At 34.0% G+C, this 27,690-nt stretch overlaps 6 protein-coding genes across 9 annotated transcripts; 1 reads left to right on the top strand and 5 right to left on the bottom strand.

The window, feature by feature from the left end:
- Positions 1-904: 904 nt before the first annotated feature.
- On the bottom strand, positions 905-3,066 carry LOC115709558 (putative F-box/LRR-repeat protein At4g15060). Of its 2 annotated transcripts, none has more exons than XM_061111129.1 (2): positions 2,805-3,066; positions 905-2,466 (listed from the first exon to the last, which is right to left on the bottom strand). In XM_061111129.1, the coding sequence occupies exon 2, from the start codon at positions 2,459-2,461 to the stop codon at positions 1,040-1,042; it is 1,422 nt and encodes a 473-aa protein (XP_060967112.1). In that variant the 5' UTR covers positions 2,462-2,466; positions 2,805-3,066; the 3' UTR covers positions 905-1,039. The 2 variants fall into 2 exon arrangements, with proteins under 2 accessions (XP_060967112.1, XP_030493546.2); XM_030637686.2 differs by having other exon boundaries at positions 905-2,463.
- A 1,432-nt stretch (positions 3,067-4,498) lies between these two features.
- LOC133035344 (putative F-box/FBD/LRR-repeat protein At1g78760) lies at positions 4,499-6,841 on the bottom strand. Of its 2 annotated transcripts, none has more exons than XM_061111127.1 (3): positions 6,555-6,841; positions 4,932-6,169; positions 4,499-4,841 (listed from the first exon to the last, which is right to left on the bottom strand). In XM_061111127.1, the coding sequence occupies exons 2-3, from the start codon at positions 6,162-6,164 to the stop codon at positions 4,668-4,670; spliced, it is 1,407 nt and encodes a 468-aa protein (XP_060967110.1). In that variant the 5' UTR covers positions 6,165-6,169; positions 6,555-6,841; the 3' UTR covers positions 4,499-4,667. The 2 variants fall into 2 exon arrangements, with proteins under 2 accessions (XP_060967110.1, XP_060967111.1); XM_061111128.1 differs by lacking the exon at positions 6,555-6,841 and adding an exon at positions 6,463-6,520.
- Positions 6,842-7,812: 971 nt separating this feature from the next.
- Positions 7,813-10,005, bottom strand: LOC133035343 (F-box/FBD/LRR-repeat protein At5g53840-like). 2 transcript variants are annotated; one of them, XM_061111126.1, is made up of 3 exons: positions 9,891-10,005; positions 8,307-9,541; positions 7,813-8,197 (listed from the first exon to the last, which is right to left on the bottom strand). In XM_061111126.1, exons 2-3 carry the CDS (start codon positions 9,534-9,536, stop codon positions 7,973-7,975), a joined length of 1,455 nt encoding a protein of 484 aa, XP_060967109.1. In that variant the 5' UTR covers positions 9,537-9,541; positions 9,891-10,005; the 3' UTR covers positions 7,813-7,972. The 2 variants fall into 2 exon arrangements, with proteins under 2 accessions (XP_060967109.1, XP_060967108.1); XM_061111125.1 differs by lacking the exon at positions 9,891-10,005 and having other exon boundaries at positions 8,307-9,740.
- A 683-nt stretch (positions 10,006-10,688) lies between these two features.
- LOC115709195 (putative F-box protein At1g49610) lies at positions 10,689-15,235 on the top strand. The gene is made up of 4 exons (XM_061111124.1): positions 10,689-10,755; positions 12,768-13,059; positions 13,420-14,645; positions 14,760-15,235. The coding sequence occupies exons 3-4, from the start codon at positions 13,425-13,427 to the stop codon at positions 14,943-14,945; spliced, it is 1,407 nt and encodes a 468-aa protein (XP_060967107.1). The 5' UTR covers positions 10,689-10,755; positions 12,768-13,059; positions 13,420-13,424; the 3' UTR covers positions 14,946-15,235.
- Positions 10,923-12,176, bottom strand: LOC133036076 (putative F-box/FBD/LRR-repeat protein At1g78760). The gene has a single exon (XM_061112545.1). The coding sequence runs from the start codon at positions 12,174-12,176 to the stop codon at positions 10,923-10,925; it is 1,254 nt and encodes a 417-aa protein (XP_060968528.1).
- Positions 15,236-23,831: 8,596 nt separating the features above from the next.
- LOC115709184 (folate synthesis bifunctional protein, mitochondrial) lies at positions 23,832-27,071 on the bottom strand. Its single transcript, XM_030637232.2, has 3 exons — positions 26,759-27,071; positions 25,811-25,962; positions 23,832-25,477 (listed from the first exon to the last, which is right to left on the bottom strand). Exons 2-3 carry the CDS (start codon positions 25,869-25,871, stop codon positions 24,003-24,005), a joined length of 1,536 nt encoding a protein of 511 aa, XP_030493092.2. The 5' UTR covers positions 25,872-25,962; positions 26,759-27,071; the 3' UTR covers positions 23,832-24,002.
- Positions 27,072-27,690: the final 619 nt, after the last annotated feature.

Raw genomic sequence — 27,690 nt, 5'->3', positions numbered from 1 at the left:
TTATTTGAAGAAAGTGGTTCAGCAAACTGTGTCTTCCAGTTCATTTTAACATGATTCTAATAAGGCCCTCTTCAGCTCTTTCTCTCTTGATGGAACTTTTAAGTCACTTGACACCATTATAAATTTTTTAAGGTCTTTACACAAAAAAATAATATTTATGATAACCCTGAAAAAGTGTTATCAAATGTATTTTATAATACTTAAGCAAATGTGTTAAGTCAGCTCAAGTAATTGGCAAGCTTGCTAATAGTGTTTGTGATTTTTCTCTAGTTTTTCATGTTAGTAGTTGATTATTTTATACAGCTAAGAAGCATAGAACATTTCACAGACCAAACTCAAACCAATTCTTCATCACCTTTCCTAAATGAACTTGTAAGATACACAATAAAACATCATGAAACCATCATCAAAATCTGTTATCTATCTTTCTCTTCACTGTTAGATTTTGTTTGTTTTGATATTATTGTCTTGGTAGTTTAACCTTTTTGTTTGTTTTTGGCTGATTTAGCCAATTTTTATGCAAATCCTACAAAGTGTTTTCTCTGTCTTATTACTTCAGCAAATTTATCATAATGAACCCTAGTTTATATGAATAAGGGATAGAAAATTAAAAATCTCAATACATATACAGATTACAGTGTCACAGCTAATAGAAATCTTGTAATAAAGAAGTGTTCAAGATTGAGATATTTAATAATATACCATATGATTAAAAATCATTGATCTTAACCAAAGTACAAGCAAATTCATTAGTTTTAAGCTACCTACAAAGTAAATACAATCTCAAAAGGACTAATTATACGAAACACATTAACAAGTTTCTTTAAAGGATGCCCCTCTTCAATCATTAATAATATCAACAAAAAAGAGTCAAATAACTTCAAATTGGGGTCAGAAGAAAAATAGAATGAAAAAAAGAAATAGCAGAAAATCACTTCAGAATCTTATCCACCATACAGTTAAGAAATATTCATCATTTGACAAACCGATTTTTCATCACCTTTCCTAATGAGGCTGCTGACTATATTGAAATTTCAGTCTAGAAAAATTTAAAAACCGATTTCGAAACATGGCTTTTCATTACAGAGAATGTAGGAGAAATCCATTGTAGAGCATCTTTCAAGTCTGATTCCCTCTCAGGTTTACATTCAGTAAAAAATCGAACAAGTTTAGAATTGACCAAAGGAGAACGAAATAACCTCTTGAACATCGCTGGAAAGATAAGATCCTCCTCTGATTCAACATGAATGTCTATGCATTTCCAAGAACACTTGAGACTCATAAGAAACTTCATCAAATTGATAAACCAATTGGTGTCATAGTTATGTTGTTTCTTAATCACAAATACTCCAGACAACAAATTGGAAGACTCTATTGACACACTAAATTTGATCCCACCAACATAAGCAAATTTGGTTAAGTTTGGAGTTGACTTAATTACAACACTCATTTCATCATCAAAAGGGTTATCTACATAGAGTTGTTTCAGGTGCTGATTCGAGATTTCAACTTGTTTTAACTTCATAGGCTTAGGCCCGTTGTAAAAAGCCAAATTCTCAAGGAGAGGAAGGCTAGAAATGAAATATTCGAATGATGATGACTCTTCCATACCCCAACAACAAGTTAAGGAGAGAAATCTAATTGCCTTACATGCATAGAGTTTTATCTTGTGAAAGGAAACACCCACTAGGATCAAAGACTCAAGATTTATGAGTTCGATTCGTTCTACCAAATCCTTAGAGAGTATAATTTCCAAAAACTTGAGGCTTAAACTATGTTGTATGTTGATGCTGAGCTGAGGATCACTAGACAAACAAAAAAAATGCAACTGCAACCTCTCAAGGGAAGGGGAACCCATCAATAGATTATCTACTACACCATTATCTCCAAGCCTAACATAAGCTAATGACAATGTTTTCAAAGATGGAAAACTAAACAAGTATCTAGAATCCAACTCAACCGAATCCAAGTTCAATATAGTCAAATATCTTGAGTTGACTGCTAGTGTTTTAGGCAAGGGGTAGTAGTGAATATCACCATTTATAGTTATTGTGCTGTTCACGCAAAGATCTATTTCCTTGACTTTCTTCTCAACTATGAAAGCTAACCATTTATCTAGATGGCCAGCATAGATTGATTTATAAGAATAATTCATTTGAAGCTTAAAACTAGTTATGGGTGAATGGGGGATAAAATACATGGCTTCCTTTCGGTGTTCCAAATAATTATCAACATAACTGTAAAACATTTTTGGGTGAACTTTCAAATTAGAATCCGAAAAAGAGAGTTTGGGGACACAATACCACATGAGCTTCCAACGTTTTGAAACTAGGCAAGTGGAAATGGCATCCTTAGTTGAAAGAAACGACAGAATACGAATGATGAGTGTATCGGGTAGTTTCGAAATTCTGTCTTTCTTTTCACCAAACATCAATGTCGTCTTAGCTCTTTTCTTAGCCATAACTACTAACACCACAGAGAAAGAAAAGAAAAAGAAGAGAGAACTTGTGAGTTAAGTTTCTTTAAAGAGAAAGAATCACTCATAAAATATGCAATGAAGAGTGAAAGAAGGCAAAGAATGTGCAAATTTCTTGTGATATTATTGGAATATGATGAATCCTATTTATACAAGAATATATATTAAGACAAAATAGAATTAGTAATTATTGAAGAAATGAAGAAAAATTGTTTGTATTTTGTACATTACCGGTATTGATGAATGAATGGATTAAAGAAATGCATTTCATTTGTAATTAAAAGAATAATAATTAAGAATGAAAAAGGTTAGAATGGTCGATACTTACTTGTTAGAAACAATAATGGAATTGGAAGCGAAAGAGTGAGAATGATTGAATGAGGAGTTGTTTGAGTATTGTGTAATGATAATAATAATGTAAAGAAAGAGATTTATATATAAGTGGGTTTATGTTTGGCGGCAAAAGTAAACCCCTTTCAGTTTGTATAGGAGTTGTTTGGTGTGTTTAGTTTACTTCTCTAAAATAACGAAATATCATTTTTACCATTTTGTTGTGAAATTTGCCTCAACCAAGAACACAATCAAAACAACACAGTGACAAAATTTAAGAACACAATACAAAATGAATTTCCAACGCTTTGAAAGGAGGCAAGTGGGAACAACATCCTTAGTAAGAAGAAATGACAGTATGTGTCCTCCTCACCCAACAACAGTAATTTCTAGCACTACTTTCAGCCAAGATTGACCTGTTACAAGTAATAACAAGTTATACACTTCTGTTTGAATGAGAAAATGGGTTTAGCTTTTGAAAATGAGTTAGATTAGTCATTAGGTATTTGTATTAGTTTATACCAAGGTAGTGTTAAATTTCCAACCCAATGAGTGTTATGGAATCTAATGCATTCCAACAATAACAACTACAATATTCATCAAATAAGTCAAAGATCTATTTTGGGCATTTAATAATAATGAACATACTTCTGATATTGTATGTAGATTCTTTGATCATCTTCTTTAATCAAACTTATCCAAGAAACACAACATACAATAACAACTAAAATGCAAAAGAGGAACTAATGAAGAGCATACCCTTACCATTACCATCATAACCCCATTTTTATTTTCTTGTACCCCATCATATATGGATATTTATGTTTGGCGGCAAAACTTAAATAAATAGATAACTATAAAAGGTAAATAACGGCGGTACCTAAAATTTTATGTTTGTAAACGTCATAAACCGAATGTTTATTTTTAGTGGCATAAGTACTCAATATTTGTAAAATTGTAATTTTTTTTTCCAGTTTTGTCCGTACAGACTCTATTTTGAATTTATTAAAAGAACATTTGGAAGTAACTGATACTATATATTTCTATCTAGATCCGATAATCAAAAATTTAGTCCTTAAATGTACCTGTTGGGTTTATGCCGCTTACAAACATAAAATTTTGGGTACTTATGCCACTATTTACCCGACTGAACATTTTGGCCGAATTTAATTAGAATCAGGTCAACTCGCCCGGACCTAACCCGTTGAACCTGACAATGTGAAAAAAATTCGTATTATTAACATCTGCATTTGACCCGTACCCAGCCACCAACCTGAATTATTATTATTATTATAATTTGAGTAATTTGTAGCTTAATACATCTAAGTAAGGCCATAGAGACTACAGTAGAATTATATTTTCCATTAAACTTGGAAGATAAGATACACAATAAAACATTATGAAACCATCATCAAAATCTGTTTTCTATCTTTTTCTTCACTGTTAGAATTTGTTTGTTTTGATATTATTGTCTTGGCAGTTAACCTTTTTGGTTGTTTTCGGCTGATTTAGCCTCTTTTTATGCAAATCGTACAAAGGGTTTTCTCTGTCTTATTTCTTCAGCAAAATTCATCATTAGAATCTTATATATCAGTATCACACACCTAAGAAATATCCATTATTTGACAAACCAATTTTTCACCACCTTTCCTAATGAGGTTGCTGACTATATTGAATTTCCAGTCAGCCAAGAGCCAAGTAACCAAGCATTGAAATTTCAGTGAGATCAAGTTGGTGTGTTAATCAACACAACACAAAATTCATCAAGAGAAATTGACAAACTAATTCATTCAATTTGGATGAATTCTATTACTAACAACAAAAGCTTGAGAATGATTCATCAATGTTTCATACCAAACACTCAATATTTCAGAAGAGGCCCCTTCTTTATAGATAATGTAGGAGAAATCCATTGCAGAGCATCTTTCAAGTCTGATTCCCTCCCAGGTTTACATTCAGTAAAAAATCGAAGATGTTCCCAATTGACCAAAGGAGAACGACATACCCTCCTCAAGTTCCATGGAAAGATAAGAGCCTTAATGTCACATATACATTAAAAATGTATTAATAATATGAACTTGAAATAACACCAAAAAAATCAAATAAGACCAAGTAATAAACATACCTCATCTGATTCAACATGAATGTCTATGCATCTCCAAGAACAGTTGAGATTCAAAAGAAAATTCATCAAATTGATAAACCAATAGGCGTCATAGTTCTCAAGCCCCTCAATCACAAAGGCTCCAATCAATAAATGGGAAGACTCCATTGACACACTAAATTTGATACCACCAAAATAAACAAATGTGGTTAATTTTGGAGTTGATTTAATTATAACACTCATTTCATCATCAAAAGGGTTATGTACAAAGAGATTCTCCAAGTGTTGATTCGAGATTTCAATGCGCTTTAACTTGTTAGGCTTACGCCCATTGTACAAAGTCAAGTTCTCAAGGAGAGGAAGGCTAGAAATGAAATATTCGAATGATGACGACTCTTCCATACCCCAACAACAAGTTAAGTTGAGAATTCTAATTGCCTTGCATGCAGAGACTTTTATCTTGTCAAAGGAAACACCTTTTAGCAACAAAGATTCAAGATTTATGAGTTCGATTTGCTCCACCAAATCCTTAGTGAGTGTAATATCCAAAAACTTGAGGCTTAAACTATGTTGTATGTTGATGCGGAGCTGAGGATCATTAGACAAACAACAAAAAAGCAACTGCAAGCTCTCAAGGGAAGAGGAACCCCTCAATAGCTTATCTACTACATCATTATCTACAAGCCTAACATAAGCTAATGACAATGTTTTCAAAGATGGAAAGCTAAACGAGTATCGAGAATCCAACTCCACTGAATTCAAGTTTAATGTAGTCAAATATCTTGCGCTGACTACTAGTGTTTTAGGCAAGGAGTAGTAGTGAACATCAGCATTGTTATTCTTTGACTTGTTCACCCAAAGATGTATTTCCTTGACTTTCAACTCAGCTATCAAAGCTAACCACTTATCTAGGTGACAAGCATTGCTTCTTTCATAAGTATAATCTATGCGAAGCTTAAAACTAGTTATAGCCGAATCAGGAAGAAAATACATGCCTCTCTTGCGGTGTTCCAAATAATTATCAACATAACTGTAAAACTTTTTTGGGTCATTTCCCAAATTAGAATCTTGAAAAGAGATTTTGGGGACACAATACCACATGAATTTCCAACGCTTCGAAATTAGGCAAGTGGAAACAACATCCTCAGTGGAAAGAAATGAGAGAATATGTAGGATGAGTGAATCATGTAGTTTGGAAAGTCTGTCTTCCTCCTCATCCACCATCAATGTCGTCTTAGCTCTTTTTTCAGCCATAATAACTAACAGCAAAGGGAGAAAAAGAAGAAAGAAATTGTGAGTTAAGTTTCTTTGAAGAGAAAGAATCAATAATAAAATATGCAATGAAGAGTGAAAGAAGGCAAAGAATGTGCAAATTTCTTGTGTAATTATTGGAATATGATGAATCCTATTTATACAAAAATATATTATTTCATTACATTTACAGGAAACAAAATCTATAAAATTAAGACAAAAAACAGTTAGTAATTATTGAAGAAATGAAGAAAAATTATTTCTTTTCTGTAATCCACGTTAAAAGAAAAATGTACATTACCGGTATTGATGAATGAATGGATTCAAGAAATGCATTTGTAACCAAAAGAATAATAATTAAGAAAGAAAAAGGTTAGAATGGTTGATACTTACTTGAATTGGAAAGGAAAGAGTGAGAATGAATGAGGGTTTGTTTGAGTATTGTGTAATGATAATAATAATAATGTAAAGAAAGAGATTTATATATAAGTGGGTTTATGTTTGGCGGCAAAATTAAACCCCTTTCAATTTGTAGAGGAGTTGTTTGGTGTGTTTAGTTTACTTCTCTAAAATAACGAAATATCATTTTTACCATTTTGTTGTGAAATTTGCCTCAACCAAGAACACAATCAAAACAACACAGTGACAAGATTTAAGAACAGAACAGAACACAAAATGAATAAAATGGACAAATGAATTTCCAACGCTTTGAAAGGAGGCAAGTAACAACATCCTTAGTAAGAAGAAATGACAGTATGTGTAGGATTAATGTATCAGGTAGTTTCGAAAGTTCTGTCCTCCTCACCCATCAACACTAATTTCTAGCACTACTTTCAGCCATGATTGACCTGTTACAAGTAATAACAAGTTATACACTTCTGTTAGAATGAGCAAATGGGTTTAGCTTTTGAAAATGAGTTAGATTAGTCATTAGGTATTTGTATTAGTTTATACCAAGGTAGTGTTAAATTTCCAACCCCATGAGTATTATGGAATCTAATGCATTCCAACAATAAAAACTACAATACTCATCAAATAAGTCAAAGATCTATTTTGGGCATTTAATAATAATGAACATACTTCTAATATTGTATGTAGATTCTTTGATCATCTTCTTTAATCAAACTTATCCAAGAAACAGAACATACAATAACAAATAAAATGCAAAAGAGGAACTAATGAAGAGCATACCCTTACCATTACCATCATATGAATTCTTCATAGTGGTCAACTGTGTGACTTTCATGTTTGTGCTAAGAAGAATAGAACATTTCACAGACAAAACTCAAACCAATTTTCATGTTAATTATTAGTGTTGGTTGGTTGGTCTGTTATGGTCCTGTTTTGAGTTTTGAACATACTATAAACCAACATGAACAGAACAGGTGAATTATAGTTGCCATTGAACTTGGAATAGACACAATAAAACATCATGAAACCATAGATAACTTGTTACAATGACAGATTGGGCATTAAAGCAATCCTTGACAGAAATATTGGTGTGAGATCAAGTTTTGTAAGCAGCAAATTTATTAGTTTTAAATTACCTATAAAGTAAATACAATCTCAAAAGAACCAATTATAGGTTACACATTCAATAGTTTTGAATGGATGCCCCTTTTCAGTTACTAATAATATCATCAAAAAAGAATTAATAGCAGAAAATCACTTTAGAATCTTTATATTATACAGCTAAAAAATGTCCAAACATTTGAGAAACCAATTTTTCATCACCTTTCCTAATGAGGCTACTGAATATAATATTGAATTTCCAGTCAGCCAAGTAACAAGGTATTGAAAATATAATATAATCAAAAAAACGCTTCTTTATTCTTTTGAAAATTTTCAAAAACTTTAAAAGAACTTTTGTAAAAATGACGCCCTTTCTTCAAAGATAATGTAGGAGAAATCCATTGCAGAGCATCTTTTAAGTTTGATTCCCTCTTCAGTTCATATTCAGTAGAAAATGTAAGATTTTTCCAGTCAACCAAAGGTGAACGACATACCCTTTTCAACTTCTCTGGAAAGATAAGAGCCTTCATGTATAGAATTAAGTGAACGTAATGTATTAGTGTCAAGTATACATTAATAATATAAACTTTAAATAACACTAAAAAAATTAAATAAGACAAGTAATAAACGTACCTTATCTGATTTAACATGAATATCTATGCTTCTCCAAGAACACTTGAGATTCAAAAGAAAATTGGTGAAATCAAGAAACCAATCGGTGTCATAGTTCTCTTGCCCCTCATGAATCACAAAAGTTCCAAACAACAAATTGGAAGACTCCATTGACACACTCAAGTTGATGCAACCAGTATAAACAACTGTCGTTAATTTCGGAGTTGATTTAAGTATAACATTCAATTCTTCACCAAAAAAGTTTTGTACAATGAGTTTTACCAAGTGTTGATTTGAGATTTCAATGTGCTTTAACTTCCATTTATGCACCTTGGTAAAAGTGAATTCTTCAAGAAGAGGAAGGTTAGAAATGAGATATTCTAATGATGACAAATCTTCCATACCCAGATAACAACTTAAGTTGAGAATTCTAATTGCCTTGCATGCAGAGACTCGTATCTTGGCAAAGTCAACACACATTAGGCTCAAAAATTCAAGATTTATGACATTGATTTTCTCCACCAAATCCACACTGAGTGTAATACGCAAACTCTTGAGGCTTAAACTATGTTGTAAGTTGATGCGGAGCTGAGGATCACTAGATTGACAATAAAAACGCAACTGCAACTTCTCAAGGGAAGGGGAACCCATCAATAGCTTATCTACTACATCATTATCTGCAAGCCTAACACAAGCTAATTTCAATGTTTTCAAAGATGGAAAGCTAAACGAGTAACGAGAATCCAACTCCACCGAATTCAATTTCAATTTAGTCAAATATCTTGCTTTGACAGCTAGAGTTTTAGGCAAGGAGTAGTAGTGAATATCACCCCTATAAGTCTTCTTCTTGTTCACGCGAAGATTTATTTCCTTCACTTTCTTGTTAACTATGAAAGCTAACCATTTATCTAGGTCACGAGACTTACTTCTTTGATAACAATTTATGTGAAGCTTAAAACTAGTTATGGCTGAATCGGGGATAAACTTCATGCCTCTCTTGCGGTGTTCCAAATAATTATTAACATAACTGTAAAGCTTTTTCTGATTATTTGCCCGATCAAAATCAGAAAAAGAGAGTTTGGGGACAGAATACCACATGAGCTTCCAACGATTTGAAACTAGGCAAGTCGAAACGGCCTCCTTAGTTGAAAGAAAGGAGAGAATATGTTGGATGAGTGAATCAGGTAGTTTGTAAAATCTGTCTTCCTCCTCATCCACCATCAATGTCGTCTTAGCTCTTTTTTCAGCCATAACAACTAACAGCAAAGAAAAAGAAGAGAGAAATTGTGAGTTAAGTTTCTTTGAAGAGAAAGAATCACTCATAAAATATGCAATGAAGAGTGAAAGAAGGCAAAGAATGTGCAAATTTCTTGTGAAATCATTTGAATACGATTACAGGAAACAAAATCTATAAAATTAAGACAAAATAGAATTAGAAATTATTGAAGAAATCAAGAAAAAAATGTGTCTTTCGTGTAATCCAACTTAAAAGAAAAATGCGTATTACCGGTATTGATGAATGAATGGATTCAAGAAATGAATTTCATTTGTAACCAAAAGAATAATAATTAAGAGAAGAAAAAGGTTAGAATGGGTGATTCTTACTTGTTAGGAACAATAATCGAATTGGAAGCGAAAGAGTGAGAATGACTGAATGAAGAGTTGTTTGAGTGTGTAATGTAGACAAAGAGACGATTACAAATAATCTAAATGGATATTTATGTTTGGCGGCAAAACTTAAATAAATAGATAATTATATAAAAACACATACTTGATTTTGCATGGGTTATTTTGCAAATTTTAATTCACAAACTGAAAGAGCCATTGAACCCGAACTTAATTAGGATCAGGTCAACCCGTCCGGACCCGATCCGTTGAACCCGACCATGTGAAAAAAACTCGTAGGTCCAACCCGAACAACATTATCGAACAGGTCGGGTTTGTATTCTGAACATCTGCATTTGACCCGTACCCACCCACCAACCTGAATTATTATTATTATTTGAGTAATTTGTTGTGTAATGTCTGCCGCGTTCGTCCAGGGAAGCCAAGTCGGTTGTCAACTTGGGAGCCGAGAAAGAAAGGGGTTGGAGGAGAGGGTCGGGCCATTGTGGGGTGTCTCTCTTTGATAGTTTATAATTTTTTTTTGTAAGACAGTAATAATATCTAAGTTAAATATTTACGGTGCATGCAAATTAATCGTTGTATATACTCATTTTCAAAAGGCCACACGGTGGAACTAGTAGTCTAGTAGAAATGGTTGTTCTTCCTCATCAATTTTCAACCAACACCCATTATTATTAACAGTTACACTACAATCCTCTCTTCCTAACAAACCCTCTCTTCACATACCCAACAACTCCTCATTGAAACAGAAATGTTGTTCTCTGTTTTTGTTTTACTTGTTACAGGTCAATCATGGGTGAAAGTATTGGTAGAACATCAGTGTTGATGGGTGAGGAAAAAAGTTGTGCAATTACTAATAATATCAACAAAAAAAGAATTAACTAACTTCATTTAATAACAGAAAGTCACTTTAGAATACAAACCAATTTTTCATCACCTTTCCTTTCCTAATGAGGCCACTGAATATAATATTGAATTTCTAATCAGCCAAGTAACAAGGCATTGAAAATATTACACATCTTTCAAGTTTTCAAAAGAATCAAAAGTAGGAGAAATCCATTGCAGAGCATCTTTCAAGTTTGATTCCGTCTCCGGTTCACATTTAGTAAAAAATGTAAGATTTTTCCAGTCAACCAAAGGTGAACGACATACCCTCTTCAATTTTTCTGGAAAGAGAAGAGCCTTCATATATAGAATTAAAGGAATGTAATGTATTAGTGTCATATATACATTAATAGACAAATAAACAACTGTCGTTAATTTCAGAGTTGATTTAAGTGTAACATTCAATTCTTCATCAAAAGCGTTATGTACAAAGAGCTTTTCCAAGTGTTGATTCGAGATTTTAATGTGCTTTAACTTACATTTATGCCTCTTGGTAAAAGTGAATTCTTCAAGAAGAGGAAGATTAGAAATGAGATGTTCTAATGGTGACAACTCTACCATACCCGAAAAAGAAGTTAATTCCAGAATTCTAATTGCCTTGCATGCAGAGACTTTTATCTTTTCAAAGGAAACACCTGTTAGGAACAAAGATTCAAGATTTATGAGTTCAATTTGCTCCACCAAATCCTTATGGAGTATAATATCCAAAAACTTGAGGCTTAAACTATGTTGTATGTTGATGCGGAGCTGAGGATCACTAGACAAATAACAAAAATGCAACTGCAACCTCTCAAGGGAAGAGGAACCCATTAATATCTTCTCTACTACATTATCTCCAAGCCTAACAAAAGCCAATGACAATGTTTTCAAAGATGGAAAGCTAAACGAGTAACTAGAATCCAACTCAACCGAAGTCAACTTCAATATAGTCAAATAACTTGAGTTGACTGCTAGTGTTTTAGGCAAGGAATAGTAGTTAATCTTTGTCTTGTTCACGTGAAGATCTATTTCCTTGACTTTCTTCTCAGCTATGAAAGCTAACCATCTATCCAGGTGAGAGACCTTGCTTCTTTCATAAGAATAATCCATGTGAAGCTTAAAACTAGTTATGGCTGAATCGCCGATAAAATTCATGCCTTTCTTGCGGTGTTCCAAATAGTTATCGACATAATTGTAAAACTTTATTGGGTCATTTGCCAAATTAGAATCGGAAAAAGAGAGTTTGGGGACACAATACCACATGAGCCTCCAACTTTTTGAAATTAGGCAAGTCGAAACGGCATCCTCAGTTGAAACAAAGGACAGAATATGTAGGATGAGTGAATCAGGTAGTTTGGAAATTCTATCTTCCTCCTCATACATAACTCTTTCTTCAGCCATAACAACTAACAGGAAAGAAAAAGAAGAGATCGAGAAATTGTGAGTTAAGTTTCTTTGAAGAGAAAGAATCACTCATAAAATATGCAATGAAGAGAGAAAGAAGGCAAAAAATGTGCAAATTTCTTGTGAAAATATTATTAGTAATTATTGAAGAAATCAAGAAAATTGTTATTGTTATTGGTATGTATATTAATCAATAAATGGATTCAAGAAATACATTTGTAACCAAAATGAATAATAATTAAGAAAGAAAAGGTTACAATGGTTGATACCAGTGGCGGACCCAGATAAAGTGTAGTTAGTGAGATTTGAACCTTTCACCTCTAACCTATTTACCAACTACCTTAACCATTACACCAAGGTTACTATTATGTCTATAATTATCATCTTTTAATACAAATATATGTTGTAACTAAGTAAAATACATATACATTTTTTTCTCGATTTTTTTTCCAGGGGGCAGTGGGTCCGCCCCTGGTTGATACTTACTTGTCAGGTGCAGTAGAAAATTTTCTTATGTGATGAACAGTAATAGAAGTGAAGGTCTGAGAATGAATGAGGAGTTGTTTGTTTGAGTACGTAATATATGAGTGGTGTTTACGTTGGAAAATTACGAGGAAGAATTCATTTCTTACATTTTTATTGTCACGTGGGTTTACGGTACCTTAGTTTTATTATTTTTATTTTTATTATGTTTTATTACATTACTTTGTGAATAGATTATGACCTCATTCCCTAATCCCAACCGCAAACCCACAAGTAAACACACCAAACAACTCTTATACAAATTCAAAGGGGTTTTGCCGCCAATTCTCTCTTTCTCTTTAGCTTCCATTACTGTTCATTACTCAAGAAAATCTTCTACTCCACCCAACAATAACAAGTAAGTATCAACCATTCCAACCTTTTTCTTTCTTAATTATTACAAATGCATTTCTTGAATCCATTCATTCATCAATAACGGTAATGTACATTTTTCTTATCACGTGGATTACAAAATACAAACAATTTTTCTTCATTTCTTCAATTCTTCAATAATTACTAATTCTGTTTTGTCTTAATTTTATAGATTTTGTTTCCTGTAATGAAATCATATTTTCCTGTAATCGTATTCAAATGATTTCACAAGAAATTTGCACATTGTTTGCCTTCTTTCACTCCTCATTGCCTATTTTATCTGTGATTCTTTCTCTTCAAAGAAAACTTAACTCACAATTTCTCTCTTCTTTTTCTTTGCTGTTAGTTGTTATGGCTGAAAAAAGAGCTAAGACGGCATTGATGATGATGGGTGAGGAGGAAGATAGAATTTCGGAACTACCTGATTCACTCATCCAACATATTCTCTCCTTTCTTTCAACTAAGGATGCCGTTTCGACTTGCCTAGTTTCAAATCGTTGGAAGCTCATGTGGTATTCTGTCTCCGAACTCTCTTTTTCTGATTTTGATTGGGCAAATTCGAAAAAGTTTTACAATTATGTTAATAATTATTTGGAACGCCGCAAAAGAGGCAACTATTTTATCCTAGATTCCGCCATAACTAGTTTTAAGCTTCACATGACCAATTCTTATCAAAGAAGAATGGCTCGTGACCTAGATAAATGGTTAGCTTTCATAGTTGAGAAGAAAGTGAAGGAAATAAATCTTCGCGTGAACAAGCAGAGGAGTTACAGGGGTGATATTCACTACTACTCATTGCCTAAAACTTTAGCTGTCAACGCAAGATATTTGACTACATTGATATTGAATTCGGTGGAGTTGGATTCTCGTTACTCGTTTAGCTTTCCATCTTTGAAAACATTGACATTAGCTTGTGTTAGGCTTGTAGGTAATGATGCAGTAGATAAGCTATTAATGGGTTCCCCTTCCCTTGAGAAGTTGCAGTTGCATTTTTGTTGTTTTTCCACTGATACTCAATTCCGCATCAGCATACAACATAGTTTAAGCCTCAAGTTTTTGGATATTAAACTCACCAAGGATTTGGTGGAGCGAATCGCACTCATAAATCTTGAATCTTTGTACCTAGCAAGTGTTTCCTTTGACAAGATAAAACTCTCTGCATGCAAGGCAATTAGAATTCTCAACTTAACTTGTTGTTGGGGTAAGGAAGAGTCATCATCATTAGAGTATCTCATTTCTAACCTTCCTCTTCTTGAGAAATTGACTTTGTGCAAGTGGAAGTTAGAGCACATTGAGATCTCGAATCAGCACTTGGAAAATCTCTCAATACATAACTCTTGTCACGGTGTCATGAATGTTGTAATTAAATCAACTCCAAAATTAACAACATTTATTTATGTTGGTGATGTCAGATTTAGGATGTCAATGGAGTCTTCCAATTTGTTGTTTGGAATATTTGTGATTAAGGGGCAAGAGAACTATGACATCTATTGGTTTATCAATTTGATGAATTTTCTTTTGAATCTCAACTGTTCTTGGAGATGCATAGACATTCATGTTAAATCAGAGGAGGTATGTTTATTACTGGTTTTATTTGATTTTTTTTGCTGTTATTTCAAGTTTATATTATTAATATATTAAATGTATATGTGACATTAATATGTTCCTTTAATTCTATACATTAAGGCTCTTATGTTTCCCGATATCTTGAAGAGGGTATGTCGTTCTCCTTTGGTCAATTGGAAACATCTTCGATTTTTCACTGAATGCAAACCTGAGAGGGAATCGGACTTGAAAAATGCTCTACAATGGATTTCTCCTACATTATCTATAATGAAAAGGCGCCTTTCGAAAAGGTTTTTTAAATTGTAATAGAAAGAAGAATGGAGTGTTTGGTAAGAAATAATGGAGTGTTTCTTGGCTCATTTGGAAAGGTGATGAAAAATGGTTTGTTAAATGTTGGATATTTCTTAGCTGTATGATACATAAGATTCTAAAGTGATTTTCTGCTATTTCTTTTTTTCATTCTATTTTTCTTCTGATATTATTAGTAATTGAAAAAGGGCATCCTTTAAAGAAATAGGTTAGTTCTTCTTTGTATAAACTAATAGAAAGATACAGAATCTCACTGTCAATTATATCTTAATTACTGATTTGTATTAGCTGTTTAAGTTTATATTATCATTATTTAGTTTGTATATATGGAAGACCAACCCTGTGATCTGTATAAATGATGATTAGTTCCTGTGAATAGAAGATAGTATGAGTTTTATATAAACAAGGATGCATTATGAGGAAATTTTGCTGAAGGAGAGAGAGAGAGAGAGAGAGAGAGAGAGAGAGAGAGAGAGAGAGAGAGAGAGAGAGAGAGAGAGAGAGAGAGAGAGAGAACACTTTCTAGGATTTGGATTGCTGAAACTTGTGCTGTGTTTAGACTTTCCATTGCTAAAATGCTTCAATGCCCAATTGGGATCAATATAGCTAACTCACCAAACTCATAAGATCTCTTTAGAAAATGTGTTACCTTTTGTAAATTTTTTGCTTAAAAAACTTGTAGAGCATTACCACCACCATTACATCTTTGTAATTACTTGCCATGGTACCAACTTATCTTCCAAGTTCATGATAACAGATTTTGATAATGGTTTTAATGATGTTTTATTGTGTATCTTATCTTCCAAGTTCAATGGCAAATATATTTCTACTGTAGTCTTTATGGCCTTAGATGTATTAAACAAAAACAAAAAATTCAGAATTCAATATATTATTCTCAAAAGTCAAAACAGGAACAGACAAAACTAACCAACCGAACTCGTAATTAACTAAATTAAAGGAGAAATTCCAATGCCTTGGCTGACTTATAATTCAATATAATCAGTAGTCTCAATAATATATTAGGTTTATAACATGAGAATGGGTTTGAGTTTGGTCTCTGAAATGCTCTACAATGTTTAGATAAATAATGTATTGTATTAATAACACAATCAGCATGTATTGCATGAATTACCCTAACTCTCGAGACTTTTAAATTTTATGTTTAGGTGTTACTTTTAAATTTTATGATTGTTATCTTGATCATTTTGCCTTTATTTATGTTTTAAAATTTTTACGTGTTTCAATAAAGTTTTTTTTCTTCAATATTTAATAGGTGAGTCGATGATACATCGAAAAAATTATCGTGATATAGTCAGAATACAATTTTCTGACTATTATCGACAAAAATATCAACAAACAATCGTGAAGCTGAGCAATGGAATTTTTGACAAAATTATTGACATTCCATCGACATTCTATCGATATTCCATCAATAAATAATGTAAAAAATCTGATTCTAGCAAATTATTGATAAACTATCTAAAGCTATCGACATACTATTGATAATGGTCTTTCCTGACATTGGCTTGCTTATCATCAATAATATATAGATATATTATTGACAAACCATCGATAAACTAAAAAAAAAATCCAGCAACCACGAGAAAACCATATCTCAACCTTTTAGACAAAAAACAGCAAAATAACACCAGTACAAACAAACATCACACACATATAATGTTGGGAATAAAGGATAGTATTCCAATTCCCCTTCAGGATCAATATTTGCGGGAAAATAAAATGGGGATTCCAAAATTCCTTTCTGATGTGAAAGATCAGTCAAAGCTGCAATCACAGAGCATATTCAGAATTTTTGGATATCTTCCAATGTAAATAGTACTTTATGAATAATAATTAAAGGAGTAAATGCACGCCAAGAAATTATCTCGTGGCTAATAAAAATCACGGCAAACCTTCCACTATAACAATAATAATGGGTACACAACATTACACTCTCAAGTTTTGACAAATACTTGAGGAATACACTCAAATCTCTCACACTCACTAGTGTGGCAATCTCACCATCTCTCTACAAAATATTTCTTATAATTTTGTAGGAACTCTCTTTTTCTCACTCTCTTAGATTTCTCTTACTAAGAGGTATTCTCACTATTTTTCTCTCAAGAGCCTCACTCTTCACTCTTGGAATAGCTTGTGATGGTTGTGATGGGATGAACAAATGAAAGGGATGGAGCTCTATTTATAGGCCTCCTTGGATGTATGAACAAGACACAAAAAATCAATCTTGCATTAAATGCATAGTTGAAAATGTGCATATGCCTCAAGTCAAAAATTACCATTGTAACTTTTTCACATGGTTGAAAAATACAACCATATTTTCACATGGTTGAAAAACAACCATTACCCATCAATTCTCCCCCTTTTTCAATCCATGAGGAAGAATTGAATTTGTGTCTTCATCATCGAGAACTCATCCCAGCAAGCTTGGAACACAACTCAAGCTTATGCCGAGGAATCACCTTTGTTAGCATATCTGCTGCATTCTTATCTGTATGAATTTTCTGCACTTGGAATAGCTTCTTTTCAAGTGCATCACGAGTCCAATGATATCTAACATCAATGTGCTTCGTTCTATAGTGGTAAGTAGCATTCTTGCTCAGGTCAATCGCACTTTGACTATCGCAATGAATTACGTACCTTTCTTGCTTCAAACCCAATTCTTGGAGAAAATTCTTTATCCATAATATCTCTTTCCCAGCTTCTGCAAGAGCAATATACTCTGCTTCTGTGGTAGATAAAGCAACACATTTTTGCAACTTTGACTGCCATGACACAGCTCCCCCTGCAAAAGTAAACATATATGCAGATGTAGACTTTCTACCGTCAAGATCACCAGCCATATCAGCATCTGCATACCCTTCCAAGATTGGTTCTCCTTTCCCAAAGCTTAGGCACATTTTTAATGTCCCTTTTAGATATCTGAAGATCCATTTTACAGCTTCCCAATGCTGCTTGCCCGGATTTGCAAGAAAACGACTTACGACTCCCACTGCATGAGCAATATCTGGTCTCGTACAAACCATTGCATACATCAAGCTTCCAACTGCTGAAGAGTAAGGAATAGCCAACATCCTCCTCTTTTCTTCTTCCGAAGATGGACATGACTTCTTAGTGAGTCTGAACTGGCCACCAAGTGGCGAAGAAACTGACTTTGCATCCTTCATGTTGAACCTCTCAAGTATTCGTTCAACATAGTTCTCCTGTGACAACCATAATCTTCGAGAAGGTCTATCACGAATGATTTCCATTCCTAGGATTTGTTTGGCTGCCCCCAAGTCTTTCATATCGAAGACTCCTGATAGTTCTTTCTTCAGCTGATTTATCATCTTACCATCCTGACCGACTATTAACATGTCATCGACATATAGTAATAAGATGACAAATTTCTCATTAGGAAATTTCTTGATGTAGACACACGAATCTGCAGCTAATCTCTTATAGCTTCGATCCACCATGAATGAATCAAACTTCTTGTACCACTGTCGTGGAGCTTGTTTTAGACCATACAAACTCTTGCGCAGTCTACAGACAAGATCCTCTTTCCCTTTCACCTCAAAACCTTCAGGCTGCTGCATATAAATTTCTTCTTCTAAATCTCCATGAAGAAATGCAGTCTTTACATCCATCTGCTCAATCTCAAGATCTAGACTCGCTGCTAGTCCAAAGATTATTCTGATTGATGACATTTTCACCACTGGAGAAAATATTTCATCGAAATCGATCCCTTTCTTTTGACCAAAACCCTTGACAACTAATCGGGCTTTGTACTTTACCAGGTTTCCATGTCCATCATCCTTTAATCTAAAGACCCATTTATTCTTTAGGGCCTTCCTGCCTTTCGGAAGTTTCACCAACTCATAGGTGTTGTTCTTCGTAAGGGAATTCATCTCCTCATCCATAGAATCTATCCACTTGTCTTTGTCTTTGTGAGCCAATGCTTCTTGGTAGTTTTCTGGCTCCCCCTTTTCAGTTAAAAGGATATACTCTGACCGTGGATATCTTTTGGATGGAATTAGTCCTCTAGCCGACCTTCTGCGAGATTGCTCATTTTCTGGTTGCTGGTACTGCTCCCCTGATTGATATCTTCTTGTGCCGGTACATCTTCTTCAGCATCACTGTCACCACCATGGGTCATCTCAGCAACTTCTTGCAATTCATCGTCTAACCATTGTTGTTCTGGAGGAAACAACTCAATTTCAGCCTTTTCGGGTTGACTTTTTTCTTCTCTTGTGCCTTCAATTGTTTGATCTTCATTAAAGACCACATCTCTGCTTCTTATGACCTTCTTGTTATCTGGATCCCAAAGCCTATACCCAAATTCTTCATCTCCATAGCCAATGAAGATACATTGAACTGCTTTATCATCAAGTTTGGACCTTTGTTCCTTTGGTACGTGCACGAACGCCTTGCATCCAAACACCTTCAGATGTGAGTATGACACATCTTTCCTTGTCCATACTCTTTCTGGAATATCAAACTTTAAAGGAACTGATGGAGATCTATTGATCAGATAACATGCGCTTAGACCGTCGCTCCCCAAAATGGCTTTGGTAGCTTGGATGATCTCATCATGCATCTGACCCTTTCTATAATGGTGCGATTCATTCGTTCTGCTACACCATTATGTTGAGGAGTTCCAGGTACAGTCTTTTCATGTCGAATCCCATGTTTAGAGCAATAGTTTCTAAACTCATGAGAAGTATATTCGCCTCCATTGTCTGTTCTGAGACACTTTAACTGCTTCCCAGTTTCTCTTTCTACCATAGCATGGAATTGTTGGAAGAATCCAAACACTTGGTCTTTCGTCTTTAGCATATAGACCCACACCTTTCTTGATGCATCATCTATGAAAGTTACAAAATACTTGGCTCCTCCCAATGATTCAACTTCTATGGGACCACAGACGTCAGAGTAAACTCGCTCTAGTACCTCCTTTTTCTTAGCAGAGGAACTCTTAAATGAAACTCTATGTTGCTTTCCAAATAAGCAATGCTCACAAGGATCTGATATCGTACCCTTATCCAAAGGAATGAACTTCTTCTTTGCGAGCAGTTGCAAACCCTTTTCACTCATATGGCCCAATCGTTTATGCCATAAATTTGGTGAAGTACTGTTTGCTACATTAATACTGTTGTTGCAAGCCTTCCCATAAGTCTTGTACAACGAACAACATAATTTTCCCCTCGCAACGATCATTGACCCTTTACAGAGTTTCCAATTATTTTTGCCAAAGTAGCTTTCGTACCCTTGCTCATCTAAGGCATTTACAGAGATCAGATTAAGGCGCAAATCTGAAACATGCCTTACATTCTTCAATGTCAAATGACAACCAACATTCGTTTGAATACTTACATCTCCAATTCCAATAATTTTGGAGCATGCAGAATTACCCATCTTCACATTTCCAAAGTCACCAGCTTTGTATGTGGTAAACATCTCTCTATTGGGAGTGATGTGGAAAGAGGCTCCTGAATCTACCACCCACTCAACCATGTTGTCTCCGACATGCAAACATTCATCAGCAATCACTATTGCCACATCTTCTTCTGTAGTGGCGGCTGTAGCTGTATTGCTGTCACCATTATTTCTCTTCTTGGCCTCTTGCATTTCCCGCTTCAAAATTCTACAATTTTTCTTAATGTGGCCTGGCTTGCCACAGTGAAAGCAACCATCAGTTCTGCTTCGAGATTTTGATCTAGCTCTGGACTTGTCATTTTTATACTTGCCTTCTTTGTTTTTACTTCTCCCCCTATTTTCTGAAATAAGGGCTTGAGACTCCACACCTCTCGCCTTGTTTTGCTTTTCAAACGAAACCAAGGCCTCTGCAATGACTTCATACTCCAACTTGTCCTTCCCATAAGTAAGAGTTGTGATAAGGTGATCATATGATGGAGGAAGTGTTGCCATTATCAACACAGCCTTTTCCTCATCACTAAACTTTACTTCAAATCTTATCAATTGAGAAATCATGCCATTAAAATTACTCAAATGTTGAAGCATATCCACACTGTCTTGCTTCCGCATCTGATACAACTCCTTCCACAAGTAGAACTTGTTAGAAAGATTCTTGGACATGTACAAATTCTCTAAAGTCTCCCAGATTTCTTTAGTCGTCTTGCACTCTTTCGATTCTATATATTGCAAGACGCTATCTGAAAGATTTAGACGAATTGTACTGGCTGCGATCTCGTCTATCTCCTCCCAGTCTTCTTCCTTCATCGTACTAGGCTTTTTCTCTATACCTAATAACGCTTTGTGGACCTTTTGCTGGATAAGGAGATCCTTCATCCTCCTTTGCCAGAGGGAAAAATTACCGCTACCGCTGAACTTCTCAATTTCTAGTTTTTGGCCTGTCATGTTTCTTGAGTCTCACCAACCTCTGTACTGGCTAGGGGATTCCCAGGAAAGACTGTGTATATTAATCGCAGCCCTATCAACAAAGGATAGGCCCGGACAGTCTCCTAGACAGAATCACCCTTATAAGTGAGTTCCCAGGAAAGACGTGGAGAGTCACAGGCGGACTACTTAAATTCCAGTCTCCTAGACAAAATTACTTACGCCGTACGTAACCAATGACGTTGCAGGAATAGAGCTTCGACTCCGTGGCTTTGATACCAGTTGTTGGGAATAAAGGATAGTATTCCAATTCCCCTTCAGGATCAATATTTGCGGGAAAATAAAATGGGGATTCCAAAATTCCTTTCTGATGTGAAAGATCAGTCAAAGCTGCAATCACAGAGCATATTCAGAATTTTTGGATATCTTCCAATGTAAATAGTACTTTATGAATAATAATTAAAGGAGTAAATGCACGCCAAGAAATTATCTCGTGGCTAATAAAAACCACGGCAAACCTTCCACTATAACAATAATAATGGGTACACAACATTACACTCTCAAGTTTTGACAAATACTTGAGGAATACACTCAAATCTCTCACACTCACTAGTGTGGCAATCTCACCATCTCTCTACAAAATATTTCTTATAATTTTGTAGGAACTCTCTTTTTCTCACTCTCTTAGATTTCTCTTACTAAGAGGTATTCTCACTATTTTTCTCTCAAGAGCCTCACTCTTCACTCTTGGAATAGCTTGTGATGGTTGTGATGGGATGAACAAATGAAAGGGATGGAGCTCTATTTATAGGCCTCCTTGGATGTATGAACAAGACACAAAAAATCAATATTGCATTAAATGCATAGTTGAAAATGTGCATATGCCTCAAGTCAAAAATTACCATTGTAACTTTTTCACATGGTTGAAAAATACAACCATATTTTCACATGGTTGAAAAACAACCATTACCCATCATATAACACAAACAAACTACATATTATTCTCAATGTTTAAGAAATTGTTAGAAAACTACTTAGCGGTGAATGATTCTTGATTCTTGAATGGTCCGATTGTCTACCACCGAGAGAGAGATCGAGAGATAGGGAGCTGAGAGATTGTGAGAGAGTGAGCTGAGAGAGATGAGTGAAATAGAGAGGGACACCAAGAGAGGGAAAGTGTAGAGAGAGATTGTCGAATGAGAAAGAGAGAGAGAAAGAGAGAGAGTTTCCAAATTTTTGGGATTTTCTTTATTAAACGAGGGTAAAATGGTAAACAAAAGAATCAATTTGTATAATGAGTAATTTGCGGCATAAAAACTCCCAATTGTAAATAAATACCTAAGTTTAATTTTTGACGGTAATAATACCTAAGTTATAATTTTAAAACTTTTGTAGGTACTTAGCTGTTAAATGTCAAATAAGTTGCTACGTATCAATCCCTAATTAGTTTTGGTCATTAAATTTTTATTTTTTATTTATAATTTAATTTAAATATACCAATAAGAAAATGATACGTGGATAATAACTTGACACTTAACAGTCAAATAGCTACGGAAATTTCTGAAAGATAACTTAAGTATTATTACCGAAAATTACTTTAAAAATAATATAAACAAGATTCTTTCTTCTTCACTCTCTCTTTCTTTCCTTCTCATACTAATGAAAGAGTCGATTGGGAATAATATATGAGTTTAGGTTGAAAATTGACTGGGAAGAACAACCACTTCTACTCTTTTGTACATGGAGATTTGTGGGGACACGCCCATATTGAGGCGGGGTTTCCTTAAATGAGAAATGGGTAGGGATGAAACTTATTTTTGCTTTTGAATATTAAATAATGTATTTTATTTGCACCTCATAAAATTATAAGTGCACTTTAATATTAAAAAAATAAACTTAAAATAATTTTAAAAAATTACTCTTAATATTTTAAATATTTTATTTTTCACAATATTTTGTGTTATTTTCAATACTTATTTTAATTTTACTTATATTTTTTTATTATATTAATTAAAATAAAATAATATTTTATGAGTACACTTTTCATGAATGTGAAAAGCAAGAATTTTTTTAAAAAATATAATATATTTTATCTGAGATAAAAAATTATTAAAATAGAGTTATTAAAATAGAGTATCTTTACCAATTTTTAAGGTACATATAAAACTCCCTATATTAAATAGGAAGAAAACGAATTATATCTAGATGAAATTTAATATATTATTTTAATAGTATTTCAAATTCTCTTTCAATAAAAAATAGTCTTTTATATTTTATAATTTATTTTTGTATTGTTTTAATATATTAATAACTTTTTATAACTAATATTTGAAGAGAGAGCTCCAATTCTTCTATTAATGGAAGGATTGTAATTTAGAGGTTTGAATGGATTTTCAATCCTCCCACCTCTCCTTTCTTTCTTTCAATCTCTCTTGACAAACAAAGGGATTTATCATTTCCTCCCACCTCTTTCCTCTCCTCTCCTCTCCATCTCTCCACTTTTCCCTGTACCAAACATAGTGTAAATGTGAAGAAATTTCGACTTTTTCTCAGTAAACTGTAAAAAATACAGTACACAAAATGTATTCTGATCATCAAATGCCAACTTTGACCCAAAAAAATCTCAGTCCAGTGCAAAATCCTCTCCAAAAATAAGCATGTTTTTTGCATTAGAAAAAGATTGCACAAGTTTATCTCCTAATCTTTCACAATCGATTTCTTCCGTCTCAAAATTGCATCACATAACTTCACAGCATCTAGATTATCTTTCACATTATGTACTCTCACAATGTTAGCACCAGCCAAAACTCCAGCAGTGACAGAAGCAACAGTAGCAGGATCTCGATCAACCGCAGCAGAGCGAGAACATATTTCACCTAAAAACTTCTTCCTAGAAGGTCCTATAAGTATAGGTGCATGAGACAAGGCTAAACTTTTCTTTGCAATTTCTGTTCGAATGTTCGAGAGTTCAACAAGAATATCCAAATTTTGTTCAGTATTCTTTGAGAATCCAATGCCGGGGTCAATGATTATCCTCCAAGCTGGGATACCAGATACTTCAGCATCTCTTAGCCTTAAGTACAATTCAGAGGCAACCTGGTTGCAAACATTATCATACTGCAAGTTTTCACTACTCTGCATAGTTGATGGGTCCCCTCTCATGTGCATTGCAATATAAGGTACCTTAAGATCTGCAACAACCTTAAACATGTTAGAATCTATCTGCCCAGAAGATACATCGTTGATAATATGAGCCCCTTTGCCAACTGCTTCTGAAGCAACTTCTGAGTAGAAAGTATCCACAGAGATAAGTTTTCCTTCTACTTCAGGCATTTCGAGAATGGCTTCTAAAACAGGGATTAATCTGGACATTTCTTCTTCGGGTGATATCAGAGTAGCCGTTGGGCGGGTAGATTGTGCACCAATGTCAATCATATCTGCACCTTCGGAAATCATCAAGCGGACTTGAGAGACTGCCTCCCCAATAGATTGAAACTTTCCTCCATCACTAAAACTATCTGGTGTTAGATTAAGGATACCCATAACTGAGGTTTTTTGTGACCAGTCCCACAAAACTTTATTAATGGGCAAAACCCTCTTCATACCTTCTTTCCCAATTAGAGAGTTACCACCCAATTTCTTCCAAGTTTCAAAAAGATCATTAGCATGAGTAGCAAAAGAGTGCCAGCAAGCAACTGTATCGTTCTCAACAGCTGATCCCAGCAAATCCAACACTGGGGCTATTACAAATGGCCTTTCCCAAATTCTTTCATGTGGGATGGTAAGAATATCAGAGTTGAACCTAAGCTTTCCATAGAACAATATGTCTAAATCAATTGGCCTTGGTCCATACCTTATACCATCAGTACGACCCATGTCCCTTTCAATTTTCTTAAGTGCTCCCAATAGCTCATGAGGTCCAAGTTTAGTAAAAGCTCTAATAGCAGAATTGAGAAAGTGTGGTTGATCGGTCACATAGGCTGGCGCAGTTTCATATAAACAACCATGTCTTACAACATCTATGCCCGATATTTTCATTAAGCGCAAGGCTTCGTCAAAATTATGCAGCCTGTCACCCACATTGCTACCTAAAGCGATCACAACTTCTTGCTCCTGAGAATGAACTTCCACTTCTACATTTGCAGAAGAATGCAGGAAAGCAAAATGGGACACTGCATGAAGATTCAAAGAAAGAAAACTATCAGGAAACTGGCTAAGGCAATAACGTCCATCTAATCAATCTAATGTTTACTGAAGACATTGAACAAATCCACTCTTCTAATCTCAAACAATTAAAGTGACTCCAATGTTCATAGAATCTATAAAGATTCAAGTTGGACACCCCTCAAAAGAAAGCTGCTAATTTATCAATCTCAATGCAATCAGTCAAGGAATTATGCGTCATATTCTCTCTTTTTTCTTTTTAAAGGGTAATAAGTGAACAGTCACCATATAATTGAAACACGGTCCATTCTATGAACGTGGTAAATTGGGTTTAAAGTTACCTTTAAAATGCTTTATGAGACCGTTTAATCCAAGTTTACCGGGTAGGAGTTGCTTGAACATGTTGACGTCAGAAGGGGACACTAATCAAGTGATGCTGAAATTGATATTCTACTAGACCTCCTCCATACACAGATCAAATCTCTATCTACATCTGCATTAATTCACATTAAAAATGCATAGTTGAAGTTGTTAGATAGTGATTTATCCATTTCTAACAAAAACACCAAAACTTACTTTCCCCAAAGGAGCAAAAGAGATTGGGAACCAAAACAAAACAAAATCCCCTAAATGTTTACCAAACAATTAAGTGTTGAGTGTGTTTGTCAATAATAATTTTCTCAATATGATTTAATTAATCTAAATTACAACTGATATAATTCAGTTAACTGAAAAGATGGAATGTAGACAAGCAGAATTAGAAAATATTTCCTTCCCACTCATGCTTAGAAGGACAAACTAAAATAGCAGAGAATTATAGTACATATAGCAGAGAATTGATTGATAAAAGTTTCATAATTTACTAATAAAAGATTGTAAAAGTTCACTTATTTTGAAACAAGCATTAGGATAAGTATGAAAAAGATTAATTAGAGGTCATTACTTGTTGGATTAGCAAAAGAGAAAACGATTTGATCTTGCATTTTAAATATGAACACTATCTCTTAGTAGCTAAACGTGATAAAAATCTTAGAAAGAAGGGGAAAAAAAAATCATATCCCTGTAAAAAGAGCTAGAATGCCAAAGTAGAATAGAGAGAATGGCTTAGAAAAATCAAACAACCAGATATAGTTTCAATCGTTTCTTTCTATGTTTCAACAAGAGAACTCAATTTGGATTCAAATCAGTATATTTATAAACCACTAACTTATCTTCTTCTTTGTAAACTATTTTTCAGAACAAAACACACAACCATAGAAGCAAAGAGAAACATAGATGAAAGGGCATACCTTTGAGTGAAGTAATTGTCTATCCTCGTCTCCGATCAGTAAGTGAACGAGGTTAGGCGCTGATGAGTTACTGACAGAAGATGGTTGGTGAAAAGAGTGAGAAACCCACCCAAAACAATATCTTACCGTTGGCACGATGTTGTCGCATCTGAGTTTTGGCTTGGAGTCGCATCTCACCGTCGGCACGCACGGATTCGGATTCGGATTCGGATTCGGATTTCGATTTGGATGGGTTGGGTTTTTAGGATTCGATCTGGATGGTTCCCGGTGCGGGTAGTGCGTTTTTTGACCATTTTTTTAAACTAGTCCGCACTTGTGATTTTTTTAATTTCCCAAACCGCACTCGTACCATGAAACTAAAAAACCGCAGAAACCGCACCTCAAAAGTTAGTGCGTGTACGGTGCAGTTTTTGCGTTTTTTTTTTTTTATTCAATTTTTGCAGTTTGGACTTCACTAATAAATAAGTTATCACAAATACAACAAAATTTGAATAACGCTTCTCAAAAATACCATAATACTTAAGAATAAATATGAAAAAAAATTAAGTTTCAATAATACAATAATTAGTGGGCTTTGGGTTAACATTCACATATTGGACTTAAATAAATATAAAAATTAATATTTTTATAATGTGCAGTGCATTGCGGTTTGAATCGCATATTAACATTTTTTTTCTTGAATTTGTTCCATTCCTCTCTAATACTAAACTTGAAAATATTAACAACTAAAAGTGTAAAATCACACAAAGCTCAACTAAAACTAATTGAAAACACTTCAAAAATCTACTAAAAAATAGTGCTAATAAAGTCCTAACAATTTTATAAATTTCAATTTGTCAAATATAAATTAATTTTACAAAATAATAAAAAAATAATAGTTATTTTAATTGAACTAATATTAAAAAAGTTTAGCAAAAAAGTAATAAGCTCCT

Source organism: Cannabis sativa, chromosome 3 (assembly GCF_029168945.1).
Source record: "Cannabis sativa cultivar Pink pepper isolate KNU-18-1 chromosome 3, ASM2916894v1, whole genome shotgun sequence".
In the NCBI taxonomy this organism is placed as follows: domain Eukaryota; kingdom Viridiplantae; phylum Streptophyta; class Magnoliopsida; order Rosales; family Cannabaceae; genus Cannabis; species Cannabis sativa.
Note: the sequence above shows the minus strand (reverse complement) of the source record. Positions and strands in the feature narration are given on the sequence as shown.